The sequence below is a fragment of the Aptenodytes forsteri genome, unplaced genomic scaffold (assembly GCF_000699145.1).
Source record: "Aptenodytes forsteri isolate BGI_AS27 unplaced genomic scaffold, ASM69914v1 Scaffold72, whole genome shotgun sequence".
Taxonomy (NCBI): domain Eukaryota; kingdom Metazoa; phylum Chordata; class Aves; order Sphenisciformes; family Spheniscidae; genus Aptenodytes; species Aptenodytes forsteri.
In genome coordinates this window covers 7833738-7859970 of record NW_008796193.1, presented here as the reverse complement: position 1 = coordinate 7859970, position 26233 = coordinate 7833738, and the positions used below count along the sequence as shown (strand labels likewise).

At 38.9% G+C, this 26233-nt stretch overlaps 1 protein-coding gene across 1 annotated transcript in view; it reads left to right on the top strand.

The window, feature by feature from the left end:
• Positions 1 to 26233, top strand: part of MCF2L2 (MCF.2 cell line derived transforming sequence-like 2) — a 173640-nt gene that overhangs the window by 56270 nt on the left and 91137 nt on the right. The window contains exons 7-15 of the mRNA XM_009288057.1: positions 1023 to 1172; positions 2212 to 2336; positions 3913 to 4027; positions 4685 to 4804; positions 6125 to 6316; positions 7139 to 7330; positions 7757 to 7934; positions 18380 to 18483; positions 21925 to 22013. Of these exons, the coding sequence (XP_009286332.1) occupies positions 1023 to 1172; positions 2212 to 2336; positions 3913 to 4027; positions 4685 to 4804; positions 6125 to 6316; positions 7139 to 7330; positions 7757 to 7934; positions 18380 to 18483; positions 21925 to 22013 (1265 nt within the window). The remainder of the gene's footprint in view (positions 1 to 1022; positions 1173 to 2211; positions 2337 to 3912; positions 4028 to 4684; positions 4805 to 6124; positions 6317 to 7138; positions 7331 to 7756; positions 7935 to 18379; positions 18484 to 21924; positions 22014 to 26233) is intronic.

Genomic DNA, 26233 nt, shown 5'->3' with positions numbered 1-26233 from the left:
GTAGAGCATGGGAAACTGGAAAGTCCTTGGCTAGTGTAAGCACTGCTTAGCAACAACTAAAACATCTGTGTGTTATCAACTTTGTTCTCATCCTAAATCCAAAACACAGCACTGCACCAGCTACTAGGAAGGAAATTAACTCTATCCCTGCCAAAACCAGGACAGGTGGTTTATATCAAAAAGTGTAAAGAACAAAGAGCTATACAGGACAATACAGTCCCTAAAGAAATTTGGGCATGATCATGAAAAAACATCCCATGCAGTTACTTGCTACTAGATACAAAGGTTTTAATCATGTCACAATTCAGAACAATATATCCTGTTCTGAAAAGGCAGCATTCTTTTTAAGCCTTCCTCACTTCCCCTTTCTTCAGTAAACCCACAGATTTCTGACAATTTTTGTGTTGGTGTACCCAAGTGATAAAGAAACAGCAATGAATTTATGCATTTTGACTGTATTTGCAGTAAGTTGTTCTTGTATTTGTGTACTAATGTGAACAGATGGGAGGGAGTGACTGGAATGCATCTAGTACAGATAGGCAGGATAGAGATGCACGTTTTCAGAAGTCGAGGGAAGACAGATTGCTGCTCAGTGAACAATAGCTGTATAAATATAAATGTAAAAAGGCTTTGCCTTATATACTTTCAGAGTCTCCTCAACTTAAATAAGGCCTTAATTAGAATTTTAAACACAGCAGAATTTCCCAGCAAGCATGGGCTGAGGATCTGAAGTTCCAGTCCTGGCTTTGAAGCTGATGTCCTCTGTGGTTTCATGATGTCTGTGAAGCTCTGGGAGTTCCCCAGCTGGTTCGTGGAGATGATAATACTTATAGGCCTGTGAAAGGATCATTTGTGACACAGGATTTAATTTGTAACTTTTAGCATATCCACCCAAAAAAGGGCAACACGGCCAGCTTTACAGGCATGTAATACTTGCAGTACAGTGTGTCTGAAGGACTAAGCATTGTTAAAGGGCTAAGGGTAAATAACCAGTCTGTGACTTTATGCTCTTGCTTTTCCAGGCTATTGAAAATTTTGCAATGACAGTAAAAACAACAGCACAGATGCTACAGACCTTTGGAACAGACCTAGCAGAGACTGAACTTCCCAACGATGTGCAGTGCACAGAGGAGCTCCTCTCCGCACACACTGACCACCATAGCAAGCTGAAGGTGAATGTTGTCTCATGACAGGTCCATCAGCATAATAGATGATTTTTGATTTAACAAATTTTCCTGCCATCGTTTGGGAGTCCATTGTCTGGAAACTACTGAAGAGGAGAGAAGCCTGCGTTCAGGAGGTCGATTTGATTCAACTATGAAAAAAGACTTTTTACAGCTTCAGGAATGATAGAACAGGGAAATGTCACTTCTGCTGTGTTGAGAGGGTGTGATGGGATCACATCTGGAATAGCGTGGGCTCCTGTTGAAGAGTTAATCAGAAAGGGTGAACTCACACTGGACCAGATGTAGAGAACATCTGTGAGGATAATCCAGGAATAGACAGAATGATCTAACTAGATGATGACTGTCATTTTGTTTTTTTAAAAAAAAGTTGGGGGAAGTTTAGCTTTGCAGAGTAAGGCTCAGAATAAAACATTACTGCTGTCAACAAACACCTTAGGTTAAACACAAGAGAAAAAAATACTACCTAAGCTATATTAGCACAAGAACAAGTTTTATGCAAGAAGTGCGCAGTGATGCGGGCACTCCTCAGCTGACATGTTAATGTTTGAGCCTCATTGTCCTTTTCATTGCTCATCTCTCATGCTGGGAAGACACATTCTTCTGTGGATGACTCCTTGATAGCTGATGTACTGTGGCTCAGCATGTCACAATGTTGTTTAAGGAAATTCCATTAAGAAGTGCAATGTCTCAGCACAGTCTCTCAGCTCACTGAACGATCTGCGGCACACATTCAATTTGTGGTAGAATAATGTATTCTGCAAGTTGCCTGGTCAGAAATGCAATCTGCTCAGAAGTTATATACTATTCCTTTTCTCAGAAATATATCTACTATTCAAGGTGAATAGATGTAGTCTCTGCATTTCTAGAGAGACGTAACATCTTTGGTAAGCATTTATAATTTGTTCCAAGTATTTAATACCTACGAAAGAATCCTCCTTTAGCATTACGATGTTGTCCATCTAAGAGATGTGAACATTGTTAGAATAAGTACATACAATTTGTTTGGCTTGTTTTTTTCCCTCAGGATGAGCTGAAACTAGCTGTGAAGCAGGGGGCCACCCTACTGACATGCATTAGGGAGCCAGTCACCCGAAGCGCCAACAGCAAACTCAGTCCAGATGAACTAGAAAATGTGGCAACAGTAGAAAGGTCAGTGAAACTAGATTGCTTTGTGCAAGTTGCTAATTTATTCATAAGAAATGCAAGTGTAATTTAAATGATTTAAATACGCAGGTTATAAATTCCCACTGGTTCAGTTTTTCAGGATTTATTGGACAGGTAACTCAGAGAAGGGGATAGCTTTGAGGAAATTACTTGATAAAACTGTCAAGGCAAGTTCAAACAAATCCTGAATTTCTTGGTAATTTTTGGTTGGACCGCTAACTACTTGGCTGAAGATTTAATGTGGGACTTACTTTCCCCATAACATATGAATCCTCCAAACTTTTATGCCTGGTTAGAAAGTGGCATCTGAATCCACGTGAGATGAGAGGATATGTGCTTGTGCATGTCTGTGGAAACACTGGGGAAGGAACAGATGAAGATGATACTCTGAAACATACCCCTTCGCAGCTGCATAGAGAGAGAGAGAGAAACCCCTATTCCTTCCTACAATGCTAGCTATTACCATAAAGCTTTTAGTCACCGTGTAGAAGTTTCTGCTGTGCCATGTGATGCAGTGGAAAGAGAAATGTCATGCTAGTATTTCAGCGTGTCTGCATTCACTGGGAACAAAGCTGCCAAAAGTAAAGCTGAGCTGATATTTTTCACTGAATACTTTAAAATCCTTTAAACAGTCATCCCAAAGCAATTTGCGAATTCATCTTGAATTCAACAACTAGCTTTGATTAAAATCAAGTTTTTCAGGGATAGATTGAAAATAGAACTTTGTTTTTGAGAGGAATAGGAGGGAGCTATTGGTGTTTGCCCCAATAACTTGATGATTCTAGCACTCACTGAGCTTGTAGGAGATCAAGCCTGGTCCCCTGCCTGCCCAAAGAGTGCCCATCTATGGAAATACAGGATTCAGAGAAGAGTTTCTTTTCACTTTTTTTCTGTTTAAACTGTTCTACTTTGTAGTATAATTAATAGATCATTGAGAGACTGTGAGGATGACTCACTAGTCTGGTGTCAGACATTTTACTCAAGATGTATGACACCTTGATACTAATTTCTTTGTGAGTAAATCTTTCATCATTTACACAAAGTGAAACAACGTCCATGGGAGGCATTATGAGCTTCTAATCTATTGTATTTAATGGACTGAGGAAAATGATTCCATCCTTGCCTATTTTTGATGGGTGAAGAAAATGAACAAGTTGTAGAGTTCTGCTTTAAGCATTCCTTAAAATAATAATTGCATCATATTCAATCTGCATTAGCCTGGGGTGAATTATCTTTGAAGAATTGGGTGGAAGCTAGGGAGAGACAGCTGCCTTTGGCTGCCAGTGCATGGAACAGCTCTGTGTTCCTGTTGCAGGTCAGGAGGCAGGACTGCAACTGCCACAGTGGATCCATGTAGTTGTCACTCATCAGTCACACTCCTGCCTGTCCCACTGCAAATTTCATTCTCTTTTGCTTAAGGGAAGGTTGACACAGAGCCTTCTTACATCGGTGTAGGCTCCCCACCATCTTCCTACTCTGCTTTCTGCCATCAACTGGTGTAACTTAAAAGAAATGAACAATAGGAAATAAGTAAGTTCTTTTCATTCTAATTTCTTAACAGGTTGTTGGCTCAGTTGGATGAAACAGAAAAGGCTTTTGATCAATTTTGGACCAAGCATCACCTAAAACTAGAACAATGCCTGCAGCTTCGACACTTTGAACATGATTTCAGAGAGGTATTTCATTTGTTCATTCTGTCTAGCCTTCTCTGGTAAATAAGGCCAAATTTTACCCGTACTTAGAGTATACTGGCAATCCAAAAAGGAGGCTGGGAGAGGAGCCCTTCATTATGAAATAGGAAATGGATATTCAAAAATTAAATTCTTGACAGCTATCAGATATCTTACAACATTTCAATAAGGCACAGTGAAGAAAGTGCCAACCTGTTAGGCCAAAATGTGAAACACCGGCTTCTTGATAAATCATTTTGCATTTATGTGTGATGTTACCAAATATCACTTCTGTGATGGTAAGTTGCCAATCCCACCAGAGTCAACTGAAAGCCCAACTGTCAGCCCAGAGGCTGGAATAATACAGATTCTGGAGTAATATAGACTCTGGAGTTACAGGTCTTCAAAACTGTGTGCACCTAAATAAATAGTGAGAAGCAGGGCAACCCTTTGAAGAATAGTTGATTTTTGCTTTATTCATTGGCTTTTCCATTTTGGAATGAGCTGAAAGATTAAACTTGAGATGCAGACTCTTCTAAAAGAGGTAGGTGAATGTTTAGAAGCCATAGGTTTGTTATAATTTTGTGAGTATCTTGTGACGGGGTTTTGGCTGGGTTTTTTTGTTGGTTTTTTTTGTTTTATCTTGTAGTTGTTGTTTTTTAGGTAAAACTGGCATTGGATAATCTCATGGAAGCACAAGCAGGTTTTGCTGACATTGGAGACAGTGTGACTCGAGTGGAGCACCTCCTAAGGGAACAGAAACAACTGGAAGAGAAAGGACAGGTTTGCACTGAATATAGTATTCTAGCTGCTATAGACATGATCTTCTAGACACTCCTCTGTCACTGTCCTTACATCACGCTTACTCTCTTCTCATGAGTCATTATTTTAAATAACAAAACTCAGATCCTAATTTCCAGGAGCCAGGGCTGTTCAGACCCAGTAGTTCCAGCTCGTTACTTGGAAAGCTAGAATCCGGTTCAAAAATCGGTATTTCAAACCAGGAAATGTTAGGTCCATCTTTGGAATCTGAAAAGCTCAGAATACTTAACAGGTTACCTTAGCCAGATAACTTTTAAGACCATTCTATTCAGACTCATAGCAGTCTGAGGAACACCCATGCCTTCCAATAAGCACCTTTCTTTTCCAGACATTTGGACTTGGTAATTCCATCTGCTGGTCAGCTGTGATATACATCACATTTAGTAGTATTAGAAAGCATCAAACAAACAAGTAAGTTGAATCAGAGGAGAATGCACAAATGAAAACGCTGATGATCATCTTTTTTAGGAATAGGATTAAGATTGAGAAATTTTGTGATCTTTGCACAGCTCTTCTGCAGAAGTCTAAAGGAATAAAAGTTATAGTAACATGCATTTTCCTTCCATTGTCCACATCACATAATGTATCGATGTGTGCTCTATTCCCATTAGCCACTGCTAATTTCATCCTATTGTGACTAAGCTTATGAATTGTGACTAAGCTGTACTCAGTCAGTAGGATCTGAAGAGTTTTCCAAAATATATCTTGGGATCAAAAATAAACTAAAGCATTATAAACCTGGCAATTACTGAGTGGAAAAAAAATACAGTTTTTTTGATTATTGGGAACTTTGCAGGGAAAAAAACTTGTACAATGAATGTCCCCAGTATGTGAGAAAGAAGAAGGCATACACTCACAGAATCACAGTTACCACAGAATGATTAAGGATGGAAGGAACCTCTGGAGGTCATCTTGTTCAACGCCCCTGCTCAAGCAGGGCCACCTAGAGCAGGTTGCCCACGAGGGCAGGTTGTCCAGACGGCTTTTTAGTATCTTCAAGGATGGAGACTCCACAACCTCTCTGGGCAACCTGTTCCAGTGCTCGGTCACCCTCACAGTAAAAAGTGTTTCCTTATGTTCAGATGGAACCTCTTGTGTTTCAATATGCTCACTGACAATGAATTTGGTCTTCAATGTAAATATAAAGTAAGACATATCAGCTAGCTTAATATCCCAAACCTTTACCTCCAGGCTACAGCAGAGATTGCAGAGATGGATTGTCTTTATTATGCATGTCATTTTAAGATCTAACTTTGGATTTTTTTCTCATTAATTTCACAGGAACCTTTGGAGAAGGCCCAGTCTCTAGCTCTCCATGGAGAACAGCTCATCCAAAACAACCATTATGCAGTTGACTCCATTAGACCAAAGTGTGTTGAACTCAGGCGTATTTGTGATGACTTTACCAATGAGACCAAGAAAAAGTATGATATTTTGGGAAAGTCTCTTGAGCTGCATAAGCAGTTAGATAAGGTGAGTGAACCTTATCAGATAACAGGCCTGGTAAGGTTCTACTGAAAATGAATGTTTTTATAAGCTCAGGTAATTTGGATGAAGAGAAAAAGGATTTATTCCTTTTTTCTCAATTTCATTCAGAAACTGTTACTATAAAAATTGGAGCAGTAGCTTCCCATAATTATGGTCTTAAAACGATGAGAAGTAGGAAATAAAACTAAGAAAAAATTGAGCTATGCCTAAATTCGAAATGAAAACCAAATGTATCCCAGTGCTTAAAAATGAACAGTTCACTGCTTGTTCAGTTGTTTTCACTTTCTCTGATCTAGCTAGAATAGCAAGCTAAATGCTTTGAGAATGTCTGCATGCTATTCCAGCCTTATCTGAAACAGGAATTACCAAAATTTTATGGTACAAACCTGCTTTAGAGTATTTTTAACTGAGTTTTATAGGCCTAAGAAGTTTTGTGGAGTTTTGATATGGTTCAAATATTTGTTTCGGGTTTTGGTTAATTGTGTGACTGAACACCGAAATGAGGTAGTACAGCTGACAGATTCGATTTCCAGCAACCACAGTAACACTTCTCCTCTTTGCTCAAAATATTATTATTTTACATGTGACTGGACCATCCAGCCCATGAGAGCTGAACTGAACTTGCTAGTGTTCTACATATCTAGGTGGGGTGACTTGTGGGCAGGAACTGTTGGGTGCTACGAAGTAACGTTCATTCCCTTTAGTGACATGTTAGGGCAAATCTGTATTTCATGGAGTAGAAGCGACACTTCACAAGCTGGACTGTCAGTGACGATGGAGTCCTTCTTGCCCCATTTTTCTTTAAAGGCAAGCCAATGGTGTGAAGCTGGAATCTACCTCTTAGCTTCCCAAGCTGTGGACAAGTGCCAGTCACAAGAGGGAGCTGAAACTGCACTCGTTGAAATTGAGAAGTTCCTGGTAACAGCTAAGGAACACCAGCTCTCTAACCCAAAGGAGTTCTACAATCAGTTTGACATGATCCTCACCCCCGAAATAAAGGTAAAACCCCTCAGATGTGCATGCACTCACTTAGAATTTCAAAATTACCAATTGCCTTGTACATGAGCGTGTACTGGGCCATATATTTGAGTCTGCTCAAATATGCCTCTTTCCCTACACCAGAAAGAGGCACCACCAGAAAGAGGCTCACCAGAGGTGAGCACTTGGGGCAGTAAGTTTTACTCAGATGAGTAGTCATGGAACATATATGTGATTTTCTTCAGAGTAGTACTAGAAAGGCTGCATGAGTCACCATGTCCTGCTCAGTGAAACTGAGATCTGTGCAGCATGCATGGGCTGGGTTGCATTAAACTGCAGCACGGTATGATCTTCAGCTCTAGTCTGAGTCTGGGTAACAGAAGTCCTTTCTTAACTTGCTCAGTCCAGCACTGACAACCATCCATTGTTTACCTTTTCTTTGCCTAGGCCAATGCCCAAAGAATTCTACAAAAACTAGAAGATGTACAAGAAATGTTTGACAAGAGGCAAGTAAGTCTGAAGAAGCTGGCAGCCAAACAGACCCGGCCAGTGCAACCTGTTGCCCCACATCCTGAATCTTCCCCAAAGCGAGCATCACCAAAGATTACCAGACCTGCAGGAGTAGGTAGGCCATGAACAGCTGCTTTCAGATACACACCAATGTTTTGTCCACATGATCATGTTTAATTTTTGTCAGAATGAAAACTTGCATTTGATGTTCAGTGTCAGCCTTGTAGGCCTAGCTGTTAAAAATGAATGTGAAATATCTGTCACTGCAAACATGCCAACAAGGGTGAATCAAAAAAAGTTCAAGCTTCTCTTCCTAGATCTAATCTACAGAGTACATTTCTATACTGTTTCTCAGTATGTTTTATATTGCTAATTCTTGAAAGCCCAAACCAGGCTAGTCACTGCAAGTATGCAAAGTAAGCATGAGAACCTATTTTACATTGCATATACTGTAAAGTGAGTATTTGGCTTTAAAAGGTCACAATCCCTCAAGTTTCAATCAGATGCTTGCAAAGGTTAAGGGTTCATTAGTGACACTGACTCATTTGTGCAATTTTTGGCTTTTCCCTCTACATAACTGTTTATTCACTTTCTAGCATTGTCCTCTACTAACTATAAAAGTTGAACATTGCTTCTATTTGGAATTTACTGAAAGTTCCTGATTTGAGGTTAGCACGTGCCTTTAACAAAGATAGCTATTTTCTGCAAAAAAGACCATGGGTGAAGCTAATTTGGATCTCGGAGACCAGCTACCTTGTACTTGGTGGCAGGAAGGGATTGTCCCTTTTCGGCAGAGATGGTTATAAGAAATTAAAAAATGGAACCTTAGGGCTTTTTAAAAGGGGAACCTTTAGCAAAAAGCCTTGAAAAAAAATAATTTGCTTGACGAGCATGGATTAAACTTTGCTTTCTCAACAGGAAGATTAGGACAGCCAGTAGCCTGACCATTTTGCTTTCTAGGCATACTATCACAAGGTCACACAAACGTCCCTGTTGTTCTCCTCTGCTCCCCAACACTCATCCTTTCTCACCAGGGAAGATCATCATCTTGTTCCAGTTACCATGCTGGTTTGACATCTGTACTTTTTTCCCCCAAACCATGCTAGCCATGTTCTTAACATACAGTTGCTACCTCAAGTTTCAGCTTCACTATTGGCTTAAGGCAAGCTGAGACCACAATGCCTTTGAAGAGTTTCTGCTCTGCTACCCACGCATCTTCCAGCAATGTGTTCCCCTCTTGCACTGTTGTTGGCAGTCAATTAGCTGTATGAGTCGTGATTTACCTTGAAAACTCAATGAACTGACTGCAAAAATGTAGTAAGTAGTTTTCCATTGGATGAGTTAGAAAAACATAGGGAGCTCTGGAGATCACATAGCCCCATCACCTGCTCAAAGCAGCGCTAACTTCAAAGTTGATCAGATTGTTCACTGCGTGGCTACTAGTGCTGAAGCAAAGTAAGTTGCAGAAAAATGGAGTTATGGGGTCAGAGCTAGTTAGTCCCTGTTAGTGGTAATACAGTTTTAGAATGGCTTTCACCTATTGTGAAACTGCACCTTCAGGCTAAAAGCTAGTCTTGCATTTCTGTTTTTGCATGCAGTCTCTGTGATTGTTTCTTGAACTTCTTTCTTGTCATTTTAGAGCACTGGCAGATTTTTTTAATTAAACTTTTGGTATAGATAGAACCTTAAAAAATAGTCATTAGTATATAAACCACAATGCTTTAAGTTTTGATTCTTATTCATGCAGCCAATCCAATACTATCAGCTCTTTCACAGGAAATCATGAGATGCTCCTTTGCTCTGACCCTTGCATTGCAGTTCAGTGTTATAAAACACGATACAGGATAACTGTGTGACAAGGATTAGCCTCTGATGTCCTGTTGCAATTTAATAGGTAGATGAAATTTATTTTAAAATGTTACTCCAGTTGTTCTCTGAGGAGATGCAAAGTGCAACCCAGTCCTTTTCAGACATTCGTAAGTAGACTACAGCATCTCATTCAGATTCTTTGTGCCTGAAGATGATTGACCTAGAGTACCTCTGTACAAAGAAACAGAAGTCCCTGACTATCTACAGCTTATCCTGGGGCTCAGGATTTAACTGCTGTGAACAGTACATTTATATTTACATATATATGTGTAATATATTTACATATACTATGTAATGGCATCCTTTGGGTATTATCCAATTGTCTAATATGAAGAGTTTTACTTTTAATTTCCTGAATGCCCTTTCCCTCAGAATGCCAAAGCACTTGGCAAGTACTGGTAAGTATTTTAACCTCTTTTTTTCAGAAAGAAAACTGAAGCACAGATAAACTGAGTGATTCACCAAGGGGTTTCACAGTCTGAGTCTGAAATGTGGCTGAGAATAGAAACAGGGACACCGAGTCCTATTCCAAGCCTTGAAAATGAGGCTGTGGAATTCTGTTCTTCTTGAGCTTTCTTCTTCTGGACTTTCCTCTGTGCCCTTTTTTCACATTCACAGGATCAATGCAGAATCAGCATTTATTTATGGGGAGAATTTATTGAGCACCATCTTGGAAAAATGAAAGAGGCTAAGAGCACCTTCTTGAAACAGATATTGTAACTCATTGTTATTTGTTACCCAGGACATACCTGAATACTTCTAAAAGCTTGCAAAATAGAATATGGCAACAGGAACATACCATGTTCCTAGGCTGTGTAAATACAAAGGCAGGCAAAGGCAATAAAATGTGGTAAACAGAAATAGAAGACCAGAAAGAAAGGCTTTTGTCCCCAGGCAGCAGATGTAACAATACCACAGCAGCATTGCAGTGGTTGTCTGTGAAAGGAAAAAAAGTTACATTTGTTCCAGAATAGATTTTGTTTTGTTTTGTTTTGTTTTTACTTGCTGACTCTCCATTTCCCTAACAAGGAGTGGTAGGAAAATTCAATCCAATTCAGGGTGCTAATGGAAAAATCTTAGCAGATGCGAAGGCTCAGGCATGAAATACTCCATTACTGTAACTGTGAGACTCTTCATTTTACATGGATATGTACATAGGTGCATACAGGCAGAGCTGATACCATGTGTGAGAGAAAGGGCAGATTTCTATCAGGGAAATGACTGTGACAGTTTCTTATGTGTAGGTGCTTATGGTCTCTGGTGGCTCTTGTCAAAGTCTTAGCTTAGTGAAGATCCAGAAAGGCAGCTCAGAGCTGCACTGTAAACTCTCCCTCACCCAATGCTTTTCTGTGGGTCTGGAAATTCTGAAGCAAAATTTTAAATTCATCCCATTTTTGCTTGAAGCTTTTGGTTTCACAAATGAACTTGTAAATTTTGCAGGGACAGGCCTGTTCAACATTGGAAAACTAGTAGTGGAATTATCAGGATGCTCAAAAGATTATGCCAGCTGGACTTGATGCACATTTTTAGCTGTGGGAATCTGCTTAAATATTATTCACAGATCAACCCAGAAAAGGCAGAAAACCCTCTGCTGACCCTTTTATAATAAGTGCCTTGAAAATATTTAAATAGTATATATGACACCTTATTTCAAGGAGAGCTCTGTTTACTCCCAATGGAAGCTGCTTGAATACGGCTAATGGCTAAACTTGTCCCTGTATATGTTGGGAGGAAAGAGGTGGCACTTGATGGTGAAATTCCTTTGCTCTAGTTCACTTCTGGGGGCACCATTTTTGATGATTTGCCTACATGTTTGCGGACTGCATTTCTGTACAAAACTCCTTAGCTGGAGTGAATTGGGATAGGTCCACAAAGTTAAACCATGCAGGCTAGTATTGCCCATAGGCTGTCAGGCACAGTGGGATAAGCCACAGAGCTGTAAAGGATAATACAAGCTATTAGGGGTGACTGTAGTATTCCTCTATTTTCATTTGCTTGTAATTCTCCCAAACTCTAACTTTTTGAAATAAAACTTTCCCAAAGGCTATCTTCTTCAGCCTGACGCTTTCTTGGAAAACTTCAGTAAAAAATGGCTTGGCCATTTCAGTGAACAAGGCTAGGAAAGTTGTCTTGTTTTAGTTACCTTTGTGGGAAGAGCAGGAACATGGCAGTACAAAATAGTTTTGTCCCTTCCTAAAGTGTCCAGATTTGGCAGAATTATAAGCACTTGGGGAAAAAAGAATCTCAGCTCATACACGTTCATTATGTATGAACTTGCTACAGTTTGGCTCCTATAGTCTCATTTCCTTTGTTGTCAGCAAAAATCTTTGGAACTCAGAGGCAAAGTATGTTTCATATGCCCTGCACTGCTCGTTTCCTTACAGTGTGATCTTGCAGCAGCTTAAGCCCTTCTTCATGCAGAGCTGTCACAGTCTCCCTTTCTCCTCTCCTCTTTGCCCAGCACAGCAGTCTGTTTGTGACTCTGCTTTCCCTCAGTACTTATTGTCACATAACTAGTGGGAACAAAGGAGGGAACTGAAAACTGCCACTGTGCAGGGGTGGGGTGTTTTGTTTTGGCTAGTTCAGCTCCTCATCATCCAGTTCCATGAACAGCAGTGCTGACAAAAAAAGGAGACAGAAGTATGTGGCCAGAGGTTGGGAGGAGAGGGAGAACTGTACCAGACCCAGTTGAGATGGGTTTCAGCTGTTCTGGAGTCAGCCCTGAAACTGTGACTACTTACTGCTGCTTTTACTCCTGCTGACATGGGAAAGAGAAGCTGGTGCAGTAGGTGTAAAGGTTTCAACCCTGTTAAAAACCCATGTGGGTCTTAATACGATTTAACTTAGTGCAGTTTTGGGGGTATTGTTTTTAATAACGTGTGCAACTACATAAAGAAATCTACATTGAAAGAACAGTGAAAGACTGAAATCAAAATTGCTGGGCAGGACATGTGCCCTTGAACATGTGAAGTGGCATATAATACTCAGTAACCTGAAAATTAAGTTCTAAAAATGTCAAGTTGGTCTCCCAAAGTAGTGTATTCTCTTTTGATCTTTATCTATGGAACTCAGAGATCTCAGTGTGGCTGATAACAGCCTGTTACTTCTGAGAAGTGTTGTGAAAACAGCTCAGTAAATATTAATGAAGCACTTGAATTGTAAAAATGACTATTAGAAAAAAGACAATTATTTTCAGAGCAGGGATTGAAATAGCATATGGATAGTAAGGCTCTGGGCCCCCACTGAGAAATACAGATAAATCAAAATAGTGAATAGCTGCTCATGAATTAAGTGGTTTTGATTCCACGCGCTGAATGAGGCAAGGATTCTTAGAGGGGGGTGGAGCAGGAATTGAATTGTAAAAATGACTATTAGAAAAAAGACAATTATTTTCAGAGCAGGGATTGAAATAGCATATGGATAGTAAGGCTCTGGGCCCCCACTGAGAAATACAGATAAATCAAAATAGTGAATAGCTGCTCATGAATTAAGTGGTTTTGATTCCACGCGCTGAATGAGGCAAGGATTCTTAGAGGGGGGTGGAGCAAGATGCCTTAGCAGGAAAGGGGCAAAATTAGGGTTGCACATGTAGCTTTGCTTCTGGCATATCCTGTCTTCTAAATGCTATAAAATATTCACCTAGAGGTTTCTTTGTGTGCAACATAAATGTGAAATACAGGAGCAGAGATGTCAAAATTTTGTGAGCTCATTAAGCAAATAACATGTTTAACAGCACATTGCACATACAAAATCCATGACTCACTCTACAAGCATCTTAGAAGGCCAACTTGGAACATGAAATTCATACGGGGAACACTGCTGGAGCCTTTTCAGTTCTTTAAAAAATAAAACTTAAACTGGTTCCATCTCAGTTAAATGTGTACAACTGCTCATTGGATCCATTCCAGCATTCCTCACAGTCACTAATGCATAACACTCACTAACTAATAACATCTGGATAGAGGATAAAAGAAGAATGTCTTGCAAGAGTCTGGGGATGTGTGCAGAAGTGAGGCTGCAGAGAGATTAGCTGACTCAGAAAAGATGGTGCATGTGATTTTCATTAATGGTTTTGGGAAACCACCAGTTCCTATAGTTCAAGATATTTCTATAAAGGAAGTAGAGAAAAGGAAAAGATGCTTTCAATTTCACGGCTGTAGGGCTGCTGTCACACTTGGGCAAGTCTGAGGAAACCAAGTAGTGTGTCTCCTTGCAGAATAATATTCCACATACAGGGGCCTTGCTCTATGCTTTTTATATGGGCAGATTTTCAGGGGGCTTGACAGCAATTTTGCTAGGGCAAAGAAGTATAGATTATATTGCCTAAGAATGGAAAAGACTTTCTGTATTAAGTCATTAAATGATAAACCTTAGGTGCTCTGGTATTTCTTTAGCTGCCTAAGCATGCTGTTTTGTCATCACCAGCATTCAAAACCACTATTAAGTCATTAATTATCTTCAAAGTCATGTTCCTGTGGGACAGCATGATCTGCAAGCCCCAATAAACAGTTTATCAGGCTCGTTGTTTCCATGCCTGTTCTTGCCAAAGGGCTTTGATTCTGCTGTAGGTGATTAGTGAGAATGCACAAACTCTCCCACAGAACAGATAGGGAAGCATGTGGTTGGGAAATTCACTCAGGACCTGAACGTAAAGCATGGTACTTATTTGAGGGGAACTTTGAACATCTTGCAAGTGTTGGGCGTGTGTCATAAACCCTTGACTAGAGAGTCTGTGCCTCTCGCAAGCTAATGAGAGGCACAGACTTACTCTAGCAGGAGCAAATTTGAGGCCAGTTACCCAGATGGACTAATCCAGCTGTCTCCGAGTACCTGGGAGCTGCACACAGTTCTGTTTGTGCCTCATTGTGTGACGTAGCCCCCCTGCGAGAGATGAACTCCTGAGCGATGGTGCCTGTACCCTGCCATGCAGGAGCAGGGTGGGGAAATGGGTGAAACCACAGCCTTTCCTCATGAGCAGCACAGCAAGTTCAGTCCTGGAGTGGCGGAGAGACTGCAAAGCAACACTGAGCCCATGAGTCTATGCCCTTTCCTAGGAGCTTTAGGGACAGTACAGCCCACATCACCACTTGCTGTAGGCTAGGTAATAAAACAGTAGTTCCATATTTATCATGCAACTTGTTCATAAAAAACTAGTAAGCAGTACTAAAGCCCCATAGGAGAAGCACAGTGGTGCTCCAGGTGAATGCAAGTGATAGACCCAAACCCTGCTTTACTGTAAATATCCTTGCAATAAAAAGTTTACTTCTGCATACAATGCCCTTTAACAATATTTGCTTTAAAAGCAGCATCAAGCAATTTAAAATATTAAAATGAAATCTTCATTACTCATCAAGGGAGTACTGTGAAACAATAGGATGAAAACCACCTTGAAACCATGCAGACGTCAGATTGTTTATAGATAGTTGTAGTTCTCCTTTGTTCCTGTGCCTTTGTTCTTTCAGTAGGCAGTTGAACACTGTAACTTTCAGCTTCCTCAGCAGTACAGTACAGTAATGACCTTGGAATGGCCAACTGTACTGAATTTTATAAGGGAGTTTCCCTTATAAAATATTTCCCGTTCCACAGTAATTAGTACAATAATAATTGGCAGGTATCTGGGCTGTTTCTTTCTAAATGACTCCAGAAACTACTTAAATGTAGTGACATGCAGCAGTCTCTGAATATGGGCCAGTCAATAACTCAAAAATACTCTGGAGCATAACTGAAAACAGATTGCTTCCTGTTTTCAATTCATTTCTGGGTCAATTGGAAGGGGAAAGTTTGCTGTCTCAATCTCCATCAAATTCACCCTTGAAATATAAGCAGCTGGGTTTGACTGTTTCCTTATCTTGTATCTGCTGCCTCCTTTCTGAAATACGTCATACTGACGAAGCCAAGACTAAGCTAGTAAATGGACTGGAGTAATTAGCTGGATCAAGGAGCATCTGCACTTGGGCTTTCTGTGAATGCGTCATCTTTCACTTAAACTGTCCAGCGCTCTCTTTCCTGGATCACCTGGAGCTGTCTGGGTTTGCAAGTTGTGATCCAGACATCGAAGTCATAATTGATTTCCATGTTTTCTGCTGACTGCTTTCAGCCAGGATTTTCACACCAGCATCAACCATCCCTTCAAGATAGAAAGTTTTCTGATTAATGAATAGGTCAAACAACTTGGTATTGCTGACTACGCTGTTCTAAGCAAAAGTTCTTGTGTTTCCTAAAGTTATTTCCTTTGATTCCATTCCTTCTAATAACACATCCAGCATATATAAAACTTGGGAGTTAGCTTTGTAGAGCAATCCAATGGACTGAACTCAGATTTAGATAGGGTAACTGGACATTGGCAGCATATCTGGGGTATTCGGGAGTGCCTGGTAAGTGTGTGGGGAAGAGTATGAAACAATGTCTTGGTCTTCTTTAATTGAATCAGTTCTTTTGTGATCGAGTCTTAGATTTATTTTTTTTAATGCTGATTTTTCGAGGTATAAATAGGATATAGTTGGGAGAAGCTCCAGGAGAGAATATTGTTAAGTGTGATAGATATGATCACAGCCTGCGTCTTGTCAAGGTCGTGGTAGATGAGAATTTAAGGCTAAACAGAATCTTCAGGATGCGTTAGTATGGAAAAGATTAAATTTGCTGATGCTTGTAACCACTTTACTCAGGGATTCATTGGGAAAAACATAAAAGGGCCTGTTTGAAAATCTGTCAAGTTGAAGAAGGTTGGTATTCTGTTTTCGCCAATGGTAGAAATCATCCTCCCTGCAGATTAGAAAGGTACGAAGAACTTAGACAGTAAGGACAAATAGCTTATATTTGCTGCATCTTGCTTTTTTTTTTCCCCCCTTTGATTTCAAAATGTCAGTACACCACTTTTTGGGTGAAATAACAATACCTTTGAGAGAATAATTACTACTTCATGGAAAGCTTTCTCTGGGACGGGAAAAAGGCATCTGTTGAAAGTAGTGCTCAAAATCAAAACAAATCCCCTGCTGTATATTCTGAAAGAGAGCGATGGAAGAACCAAATAGAGTCGACATTTGCATTTCAGCTCAGTCCTGGGAACCATAAGAATCTTCTACCAGTTGATTATAGCTGCTGGTGGCTGCCAGACTTTGCTGTTCCATTGAAGAAACTTTCTAATATGAAGTCATTGTGAGGAAGTAATAGGCATGAAATGGACATTGCCAAGTCCTCATGTCATTCAGCATGGGATAAAACCAGGACGATTTAGGAAAGAGTTGGAGAGAAGCTGCTTTAATTAATTCTCTTCCTAGCTGCATGATAAGGCAGTTGAAAAGACACAGGGTAGAAGAAATGTCAGCTTCTGTTATTATTGTCTATGAAACTGGTATGTTGTCTTTTTAACTGTATATAATTTGGGGTGTTTCTATGCTTTTTTTTGGCTTTTTTTTTTTTTTACTACATTAAAATAAGAATTTAATGACAAGGCCATTTGAAAATTTGTTAATGTGTTTCTTTTAAAAAAAGTGTTCAGTTGTCTCCTACATGAATCTTTTGGTACCACGTCCTCCTCCTTCAATTTATTGCATCCCTCAGCTTCTCCCAGAGAAGAAAAAGTTATTAGTGACCACCAAGACTCTCAATGGCTCAAAGTATTAAACTTGGTGAAACCATCTTAAACAGATTGTTACTGGATGCATTTGAAAACACCAGCTTTTATTTTTGGAAAAGTTCTTGTTCAATTTGAAAGTTTTCCCAGAATAAAACTGCAAAGGACTTAATCTCAGAATTGCAACAATTTTGTTCTTTGTTGCCTGACCCAGATTCTTCCATCATTTCGTCTGCTATTCATATTTGTTTTTACCATGACATGCATGGCTGCCTGTATCAATTCAGCAACTAAGAAAAAGGAGAGCACTGCTTGCCTTGTACTTATGTAACATGCACTGTGACCTCATTATCAATTTAAAACAAAGATACAAACTGTAACAGCTTATTTTCTACTCAAGCCAAATGTATGATTCCGCTTCTCACAGTTCACTCTAAACCTTTTCCCTGGACAGCAGTCTCAGGATAAGTGGTTATGTCGTTAAGGATGATTTCCTAGTAGCATTAGACAACTCACTGTCTACTGTGGTTTACAGAGCCTGCAAGGCCCAACAAACCTGACAGGACAGAGCATATTCTGGAATAATTCCCTTGGATTCACTGTCATTACATACATGGGCACAGAGACTTGTTGAAGACATTATGATTACTCTTTTGAGACTTGTTCATGTGATGAAACTTATGGGGAACAAGCCTTTATAATCAGACATTGGCAAACCATTACCAGAACAAAAATTTCCTTTCTTTGGGAACCCATACGAGTAGCAACACCTGAGCTGAAAAACTATGCAAGTGAAAACTACCCAACTGTTGATACAGCTGGCTAACATTTACCTGTGCTACCCTAAAGATGATTGCCAGGGAGGATGTAATGTACCGAAGTAGACATTACAGCGTGGAGCTGTAGGTGCCAATTCGAGACACAGCAGAGCACCAAACAACATAGCCCATCCCTTGTGCCAGCTGGTCCGTCACCACTCCAGCCACAATTCAGTTCTCTAAGCCAGGTCTCAGTTACCACTGATGCGACAGGATCTTTCCTCGTTGCTTTTATTAGCAAGTAGGATTTCAACTTTTAGCACACATTTTCTGATGTTACTTTTGTTTTGACTCCTTCAGCTACCAACAGGAGGTCCACAGAAATTTCCTGCCCTCCAAAGTCCATTTCTGAAGTAGAGTTATCAAAAAAGAAAAACATTAAGAAGACTAAAGGTGGAATTAAGGTAGGAGTATCTGTGTTTTGGGGACATCCCATATTGTGAGAGAACTCAAAACAATATAAATATAGGTTTACATATTTATACTTGGAATTAAAAAATCAAACATTTACAAGTTAATTCTCTGGTAAGCTTTTTTTTTTTTTTTTTTTACACTTCAGGTTGCAGTTTGAAAGTTACTCAGATGACAGTGTTAAAAAGATTTATGCTCACGTACATGGAAAAACAAGTTACACTAAAGTAGAAATTGCTTTCAAAGGATGAAAGGGGAAATGTGGAGGGAATGTCCAACAATAATACATTCAAGCGCATCCAAAGTGCCAATCCTTCCTTATAGCGTATGAACTATTTTGTTTCTAAAACTGGAATTTTATTCCAGCTCCTCTGAAGTTGTGTGGGTTTTACAAAGTTATATATTTTTCCTCATTTAAATATTTTCTAAGGGCAGTTTCTACTCAAAGGAGGAAAGACTAGACATTTAATACTTAAAAATAAATCAACCAACCAACACACAAAAAAACCAAAGAAAAATTCCACTGTCACCTGTTGCTGCATGGGCAAGTAAGGTTCAGGGAAATGTATTTTACTTTTGTGTCTCTATGATGAGATTTGTTGCATTATTGTTTCTGCAGCAAGATTCTGTTTAGGACTCCGGACATCCTTATCTTTTCCTCCCTATTCCTAAGCCTTACAGCATTTAAGAGCCCTGCCCTTACAGCAGAGAGTCTTTTCTTTGAGCTGTAGAGACTGACTGGGATAACGGAGCTATCAAGACAGCCATTTGGCCCTCCTCGAGTATTTTAAGACTGGAAACAGAAGGATCCAGAAACTTCATTCACCTGCAATTCCTGTAACTAACATGAAGTGCAGCTGCATCCTGAAACTTTTCATTTGTCCAAGCTAGCTGAAATAGCCACTTTCAGAGACCAGACTTCTTTTTTTTCCCTGTCAAATTCAAGTAATGCCACATTTGCCTTACTCAAATTGTTTGGGTTTAGACCATGTAAATATCCCCGTGAAAGAAATAGGAGGAGTACCACTGAAGTTGTATTCTGAATGGTCTGTGCACAAATGTTTTGTAACTTTGCCAGCATCTCCTTTAGTTACAAGTTTACCAAAAATAAGACAAAAAAATCAAAACATATGCAGTGCCATTCACTCACAACCTTTTAAATAACATTGTTTTGCCATAATTTTCTTGCATCTTCCCTGCATTAAGGTTTGTATTATTAGCTCTTCAGTGCAGCATATCGTTAGAATGGTAAAAAGTGCAATTTAAGGTATGTTCTGAGAAAGAAAAAGATAAGAGAGGGCCCTGACTGTGTTGGGCGAAATAATACAACTAATATTCAGAAAAGAACAGCACAAGAAGTTGGGTAGTATGTGAGAGAGGTATGATCTTGATTTGGCTGCCTCATGAAAGCGTGATGAAAACAGCAAGTCACCTATTTCACACTGATCAGCAGTTTGGGGGCAGAAGAGGAAGAAAGGAATAAGCTTTGTCAGTGCATCTCTGGGGGAAAGAAATACCCCAACCTAAAATAGGTTATATACCAGGGAAAGGAGATGACGCACTAGCCCCTGCAGCTGCAGTTGTTAACTTTTTCATAGTTCATTAGTTATTTTAAAGATGATTTTTAAAGGTGAGCTCTATGTGAGAGCATAGCCAATAATAGAGATCACATTTTATGATAAAAGTTCTCTGGGTGTTTTCCAGTTTAGTCCATTATTATTGAAGGTATTCTTAAAAGAAGCATTTTGGACTTTCTGATTTTTAATTGAGTAATTCACAGAACGAAACTCTTACATTAGCACTTCTTACACCAGTAACAGCCACACACAGATGTGCTACTTTGGCCTAAATACCCCAAAAGGGTTTAATCCTGTTAGTGCAGGAATTCCACACAGATCAGAACTAGTTGTTTTGGGTTTTTGTTTGGTTTTTTTTCGGGGGGGGGGCACAGCAATGGGAATATTTAGGGGGGAAGAAGGGAATAGTGTTACCCTGAGGCACAAAAAGCCAAAAATGTATCATGTCTACCTAGCACAACTCTATTATTTAATTGTAACTTTTGATATAATGCAAGCTACTTCAACCCAGCTCTTCTGCTATCCATACCCCTGACTTGCTCATACATGTGACCTTTATTTCCCTAAAGCTGAAACGCAAAAATTAAATTCAGTCCATTTTCTAATATGGCCAAAACAGCCTACAACTTCAGCAAGAAGCACAGAATAAAATCTAGTTATCAGCAGGAACACACAGCTGGTCTCACCTTTGTCTAAATTCACAGAAAGTGACTTCAGAATTAGTCTTATTCTTATTACTTGCTTGTAATGCAGGTAATCATCAGTTGCGTTCCTCCCATATAGGTATATGCAACAACATGGTACAGGCTTTATAAAAACATCTATTCATTAATTTTTAAATCTATTTTCCAAGACTACAGTGCAAATTATGCCCCCTTCTCCTTCCCTCCCATCATTGCTATAAAATTTGTATTTTATTTGTTCTGATAATAGTTCAGGTGAGGATAGTTTATTAATGGATTCCATTATCATCACCAACCAGCTAAATAATTTAGCTATACAGAATATAAGACAGGCCACTGCTTTTTTCCCCCCAGAATCAGCCCTTAAAAATGAAAGTGCTCAGGAACTTAAAGACTCTACTAGAGTTTAGATATTGGCTTGGATTAACTGCAAACTGCAGCTGAGTTGTTTTACTGAATTTGAAAAGATTGCCTTTGAGTAAGCCCAAGTAGTGCTTGGTACTTTTAAAGCTGCAGGCCAAAAGGAGGAAAAGCCTGCTTAAAACTTGCCTGGAGCACACTGGAAATGATCCAACTCTGCAAGACTGGACAAGTAGGTAGGTTAATGTTTATCAAAATATTATGTAAAAAGCCCCAGTCCATTTCAACCTGGGGACAGCCCTTGCACATGTATACTGTGCTCAGTATTTGAGGGTATGCACTGTCTTACATAATGCTGCTACTAGTATACAAAGGCACTTCTCAGAGGCAAAAGACTGATTCCCTAGACTTCTCCATATGGCACTGTACAAAGAATTCTGAAAATGGGAAGCCTTTGGGTTGGCTTCAGGCAGGAAACAAAAAAAACCCCCCGTATTTCAGAGTCTAAGGAACAGACTGTTATGCCTGTAATTATCTACATAAGGAGGTAATTCACCTTCTATGGTGGAGGAACATAAAGACTTTGCCTGAAGTCAAGAATGCCTCCCATGCCAATACTGAGCAAGGAAGTAGAAAAATAGAGGAGGTATTCTTGATTTACAACCTGCACATCTAGAACTCAATTATTTTAACTTGTCCAGTGATTTCTAGACTATGTAAGATCTGGTTTTTATTCTTTTAAAGAGTTAATGTTCTCTAAATAAAAGCATCAGCAATTAAGTATTTTCACTTTTAATGTGTCCTTTTTATTCAGATTGAAGTGATGCATGAAGCTAGTCAAGGAGGATCTAGTAGAGTCCTGGTGATGAGTGAAAGTGATGAGAACTTGTCAACAAGGAGGAGGTAAGGCTGCACACATAAGCCAGTATCATGTTTTTGTTCTTAGAATGCGAATAACTGTATTTATAGTACAGTCTCTACGAGTTCTTTGAAGTTCACTGAGATTATATCTAATTATCTATTAATCAAGTCACTGAAATGCTTATAGCTGTGCATTTATACACAAGGCTATCAGCTGGAAAAGCAAGCAAGATTTATCTTTTGTTTTGCCGGCTTGGGGCTTTTTTTGCAATTGTTTTCCTTAGAAGCATTAGTTACGTGACATGGGAAAATAAGTCATTAGAATAAGCCTTAATGTATTTACAAAAAAGTAGTATTAAAGATCATCCCATTGTGCTCAGGATATTCGTACTGACTATATGCCTCTGAGAAGCTTCTGGTTTTTTAAATGCAAGCAATAATCTTTCCTCCCTTTCTGCAAAGTCCTGAGAAAGAAATTATTAATGATGTATTCTAAAACACCAAATACTTAAGTCATTTAGTTTAACAAAAAGTACCAAGCAAACCCAGTTTAATTTAGTTGAACTGCACTGTTTCTAGGCCAAAGGGAGCAATTAAAAAAAAAAAAACCAAAACAAAAACCCACACAAAACCCACCCTGCAACAAGCCAAACCCCACAGTGCTCACTGACTTGATTTCCTTTGTTCTCTTCTTCAGTACAATTTAGATAATTTAAACTTACGTTATGCCTCTCTCACACAGGTATACACTGAAGTTACTTGATGCAAAAGACTACATTTCTAAAAACACTAGCTTGATACATTATGCTAGACAAATTGGAGACATGCAAAAATGCAACTTACTACTATCTGAATTTAATTATACCCTATGAAAATACTATGACTGGTCTCCAAACCATCAGCTAGTTTTCAAAAAGTACAAAGTGTGATCTGAAACAGAACTTATTTAGATAGATACACATCTCTCAGGGAATGATTGCCTAAAGAGAACATACAAATTTGAAAGCTAATATTAACAACAGGTTAAGCTTCTAATATTCAGCAGTTTTAAACAACTTTAGACCTAGAAGCTTGGTAAGAAAATTTTTGAGCTGTCTCCTTTCTTGGGAACACCAATTTTGCCTTTTGTGCCACAAAAGGTTTGGTTCAAGGTAGAATAGAAGGGAAGGCGGAGAAGCAGTTTGAAGTCCTCTCATAAGAGGGGACTCAGAACAGCATTTAAAAGCGTCAGAGCTGAGCCTGTCAGTTACAAAGAAAGTAACAAAAGATATTTACCACCTTTGTTGTATTGCTTTGGTTTTTTTTTTTTAAAAAGAAATAAGTCTGTTTATTCAAAACAAGTTTTACAAAACAATTATCTTTTTGTGGTACAGAGCAAAGTTTAAGAATAAATATTGAATACTTTGTATAAAAATTAGTAATAACAAAGGGAAACTGATGCAAACCAAACAAACAGGTAAAAACAATTTTAGCATTAAATATGCTGTGCAACAATGTCAAACTCTTAATGAGGAGTGACCATTCAGGCTGATACAGTTTTATTTGTAGAAGTAAAACCTGACAGCCCTGCATTGGAGCACCGAGACTATTGTTAAAAAAGGTTCCAGATAAAGGTGTACAAATCTTAAGTCAGTGTTTAGAACCAGAAAATAAGAAGTTTTCTAGCTTCTCCATTTTTTGAAAGGAGTGCCTTCATGCTTTCCGTTTTATTCAACAAGCAACTTCTTTTCACTGCAGCAAAAGAAAATGCATACTACAAACATCAAGGCCCTTTTAAGATTAAGAAACAATTCAAACAAAACTCAAACCAGCTGTAAAACCAAAATATTTCCATGGTCAAAAGTGACTTTCAGATAATGGCAAACTACATTTAAGCAGTTTTAGATGTTAGCTAGGTCATTACCCTATAGAAGTTTAAGCTACTTAAAAAAACTTATTTTACCTTTGCTTGTATGAGTGAAAACAGTAAATCCCAACACATAGTTATGCTGGAAAAATTGTAGTCTTAACAGTACATTTTGGCTGCATGCTGCGTATGAAGACCCTCTTTCCCTACAGTTAACAGGGTGACTTTTTCTAGTAGTGCAGTTTTGCTGTGCAGCTTGTTGATTTAAATGGCTCACAACAGGTCAGAGATCTGATGAAGCAGCTTTCCTTCAGTGTGGAATACTACTTTCTCTATATGTGCATTTATTTCTCTATAAGCCAACAGGTTATATAGATCTAGGGTTGTCTTGTTTTGTTTTTTTCTTTTAAAAAACACATCCTCAGTACTGTAATCAATCCATTTAGGCAAGAACAGGAGCTGGATTTGCTCTTTCTAAAGTATAGCTGTTACATTCTTCAGTCATTCTGACACCGGTAAAGGATTTATTTGTGGGCTCTTTATATACCCAACATTTGGGTCCAGTTAGGGTTCTTATTCTTTGCCTTCTGGAAAACCAATTATAGAAAGTAACATACTTCACTTAATTCCAGTAGCTACGTACCATCCATCTGAAATGGCAGCTTAGAGAACAGTCAGCAAGCTCACTCCTGGATTCTGTCTACACTAACATATACCATCAGCCATTCAAACCATTAAAACCTGCAGCACAGCTCCAAGAGCAGTCGCAATTATTTAAACAAGAGTTTACTACTTGTAGCTTAAAACTGCCAAGTCCTGTATAGCTGTTCTACAGTAAAGTCAGAAGACAGATCAAGTACCTCACTGCTCCATGCAGTGAGAAACTTCAGGCAGAAGAAAGAGGCTAGTCTTAGACAGAAAGCAAGTAGTATTGCTCCTGTATTTATCAAGTATCTGTTGTAAATGTGCTAATTTGTGAGCTTTTGCACTGTTATTGCTATACTGCTGATAAACTTGACTCATTCAAGCTTTCAGAAGTAGTTTTCTGACACTATCTACACTAGAACTTGTTCCAGCATCAAATCAGTTCACAAGCAATATCTGACTGTACCTTGTGTGGGCTGTGTGTCCACTCCAGGAAGAGCTACCACAGGTTTGGCAATTAGCAACTAAAATATCTGTCCTGAGAGTCTGTGAAAACACCATTAGTGAGCTATACAAGAAAAGACTGCAGGCATCCTAGAACTTTAGTTCTCTGCAGTATTTATATGGCACCACAGTACAACTCAAAATGGCTGGAGTTTAAGCATCACTGAGTTTGATCATCTATCCTGATTTACAATGCACAGGTGTTTTGTTCCTCCTGCAGGTTAACTTCAGTTAACATTGAAATATATTCAAGATACAGGGTTTTGTGGACACAAACTACCCTGAAATTTTAAAGACAATTTTGTGCTTAAGACTTCAGGAGAAATATTTTAGTGATTTTGATTTGTGTACCAAGTTTCCATGGATCACCATCTCCCTATCCCTTCACTGTGAAGTCAAACTTTGTGCAGAAAATACCCTCCCTCTTTGTTAATACAAACATGAAACTTTGCTTTTTAAAGTCTTTAACAGCTTCAAATTAGCTATAAGTAACATTCTCAGGGACTTTTGCTACTTTTCACCTTTAGAACCATGAATATTGGAAAGCAGAAGCGTTGTTAAAAGAAAACTCATTTAGCTTATTTGCTTATTGAAGATTGGACTGTTTAAATATACTGCTTCAGTTTTCAGAAGGCAGAGAAGGATTAGCAAAACCAGTTACATAAGTAATATTTGATTTTTATCCTTTCAAGTTCAGTCCTGATCTAAAGAGAGCTCCTTTGTTACTTAAAACAAACAAGTTGGAGGGCACTCAAACACTGTTTCCGTATTTCAAAGATTTAGGGAGCTTGGAGAAAAAGATTGTAGCAGGTCTTCACTGCTAGCACTCACTGTTTGTCAATTGTGCAGGTCCAGACTTACTTTCTACGAAGCATTGAGAAATGGTGAATATTTGTAACCAATTTACATTGCCTTAAACTTCTGCAATAGTCTCATTCATCAAGTCAGAAGTTCTATTTTCCTCGTGTCTTGAAAGGTCTACTCCATTTTAATATAGCAGATTTTCTTTTTTTTTTTATCATGTGCCTTAGTTCACATAAGTTTTTTTAAAAAAGCTAAGACTTACTGACAAGTTCAAAGTAACAGACGTTTTCACCAACCATTTCAAAGTCTAGAAGTCAAGTCCATTATAGTTCATTTAATCCAGACTTGCATCCCTTGAAGAGTGTAAAAAAAACAGGCTACAATGTAAAAAGTTGCAGTACAATAGGACAGTTATTCCAATAAGAGTTTCTGAACAGAATTTGGGACCATCTCCCCCCCCCCA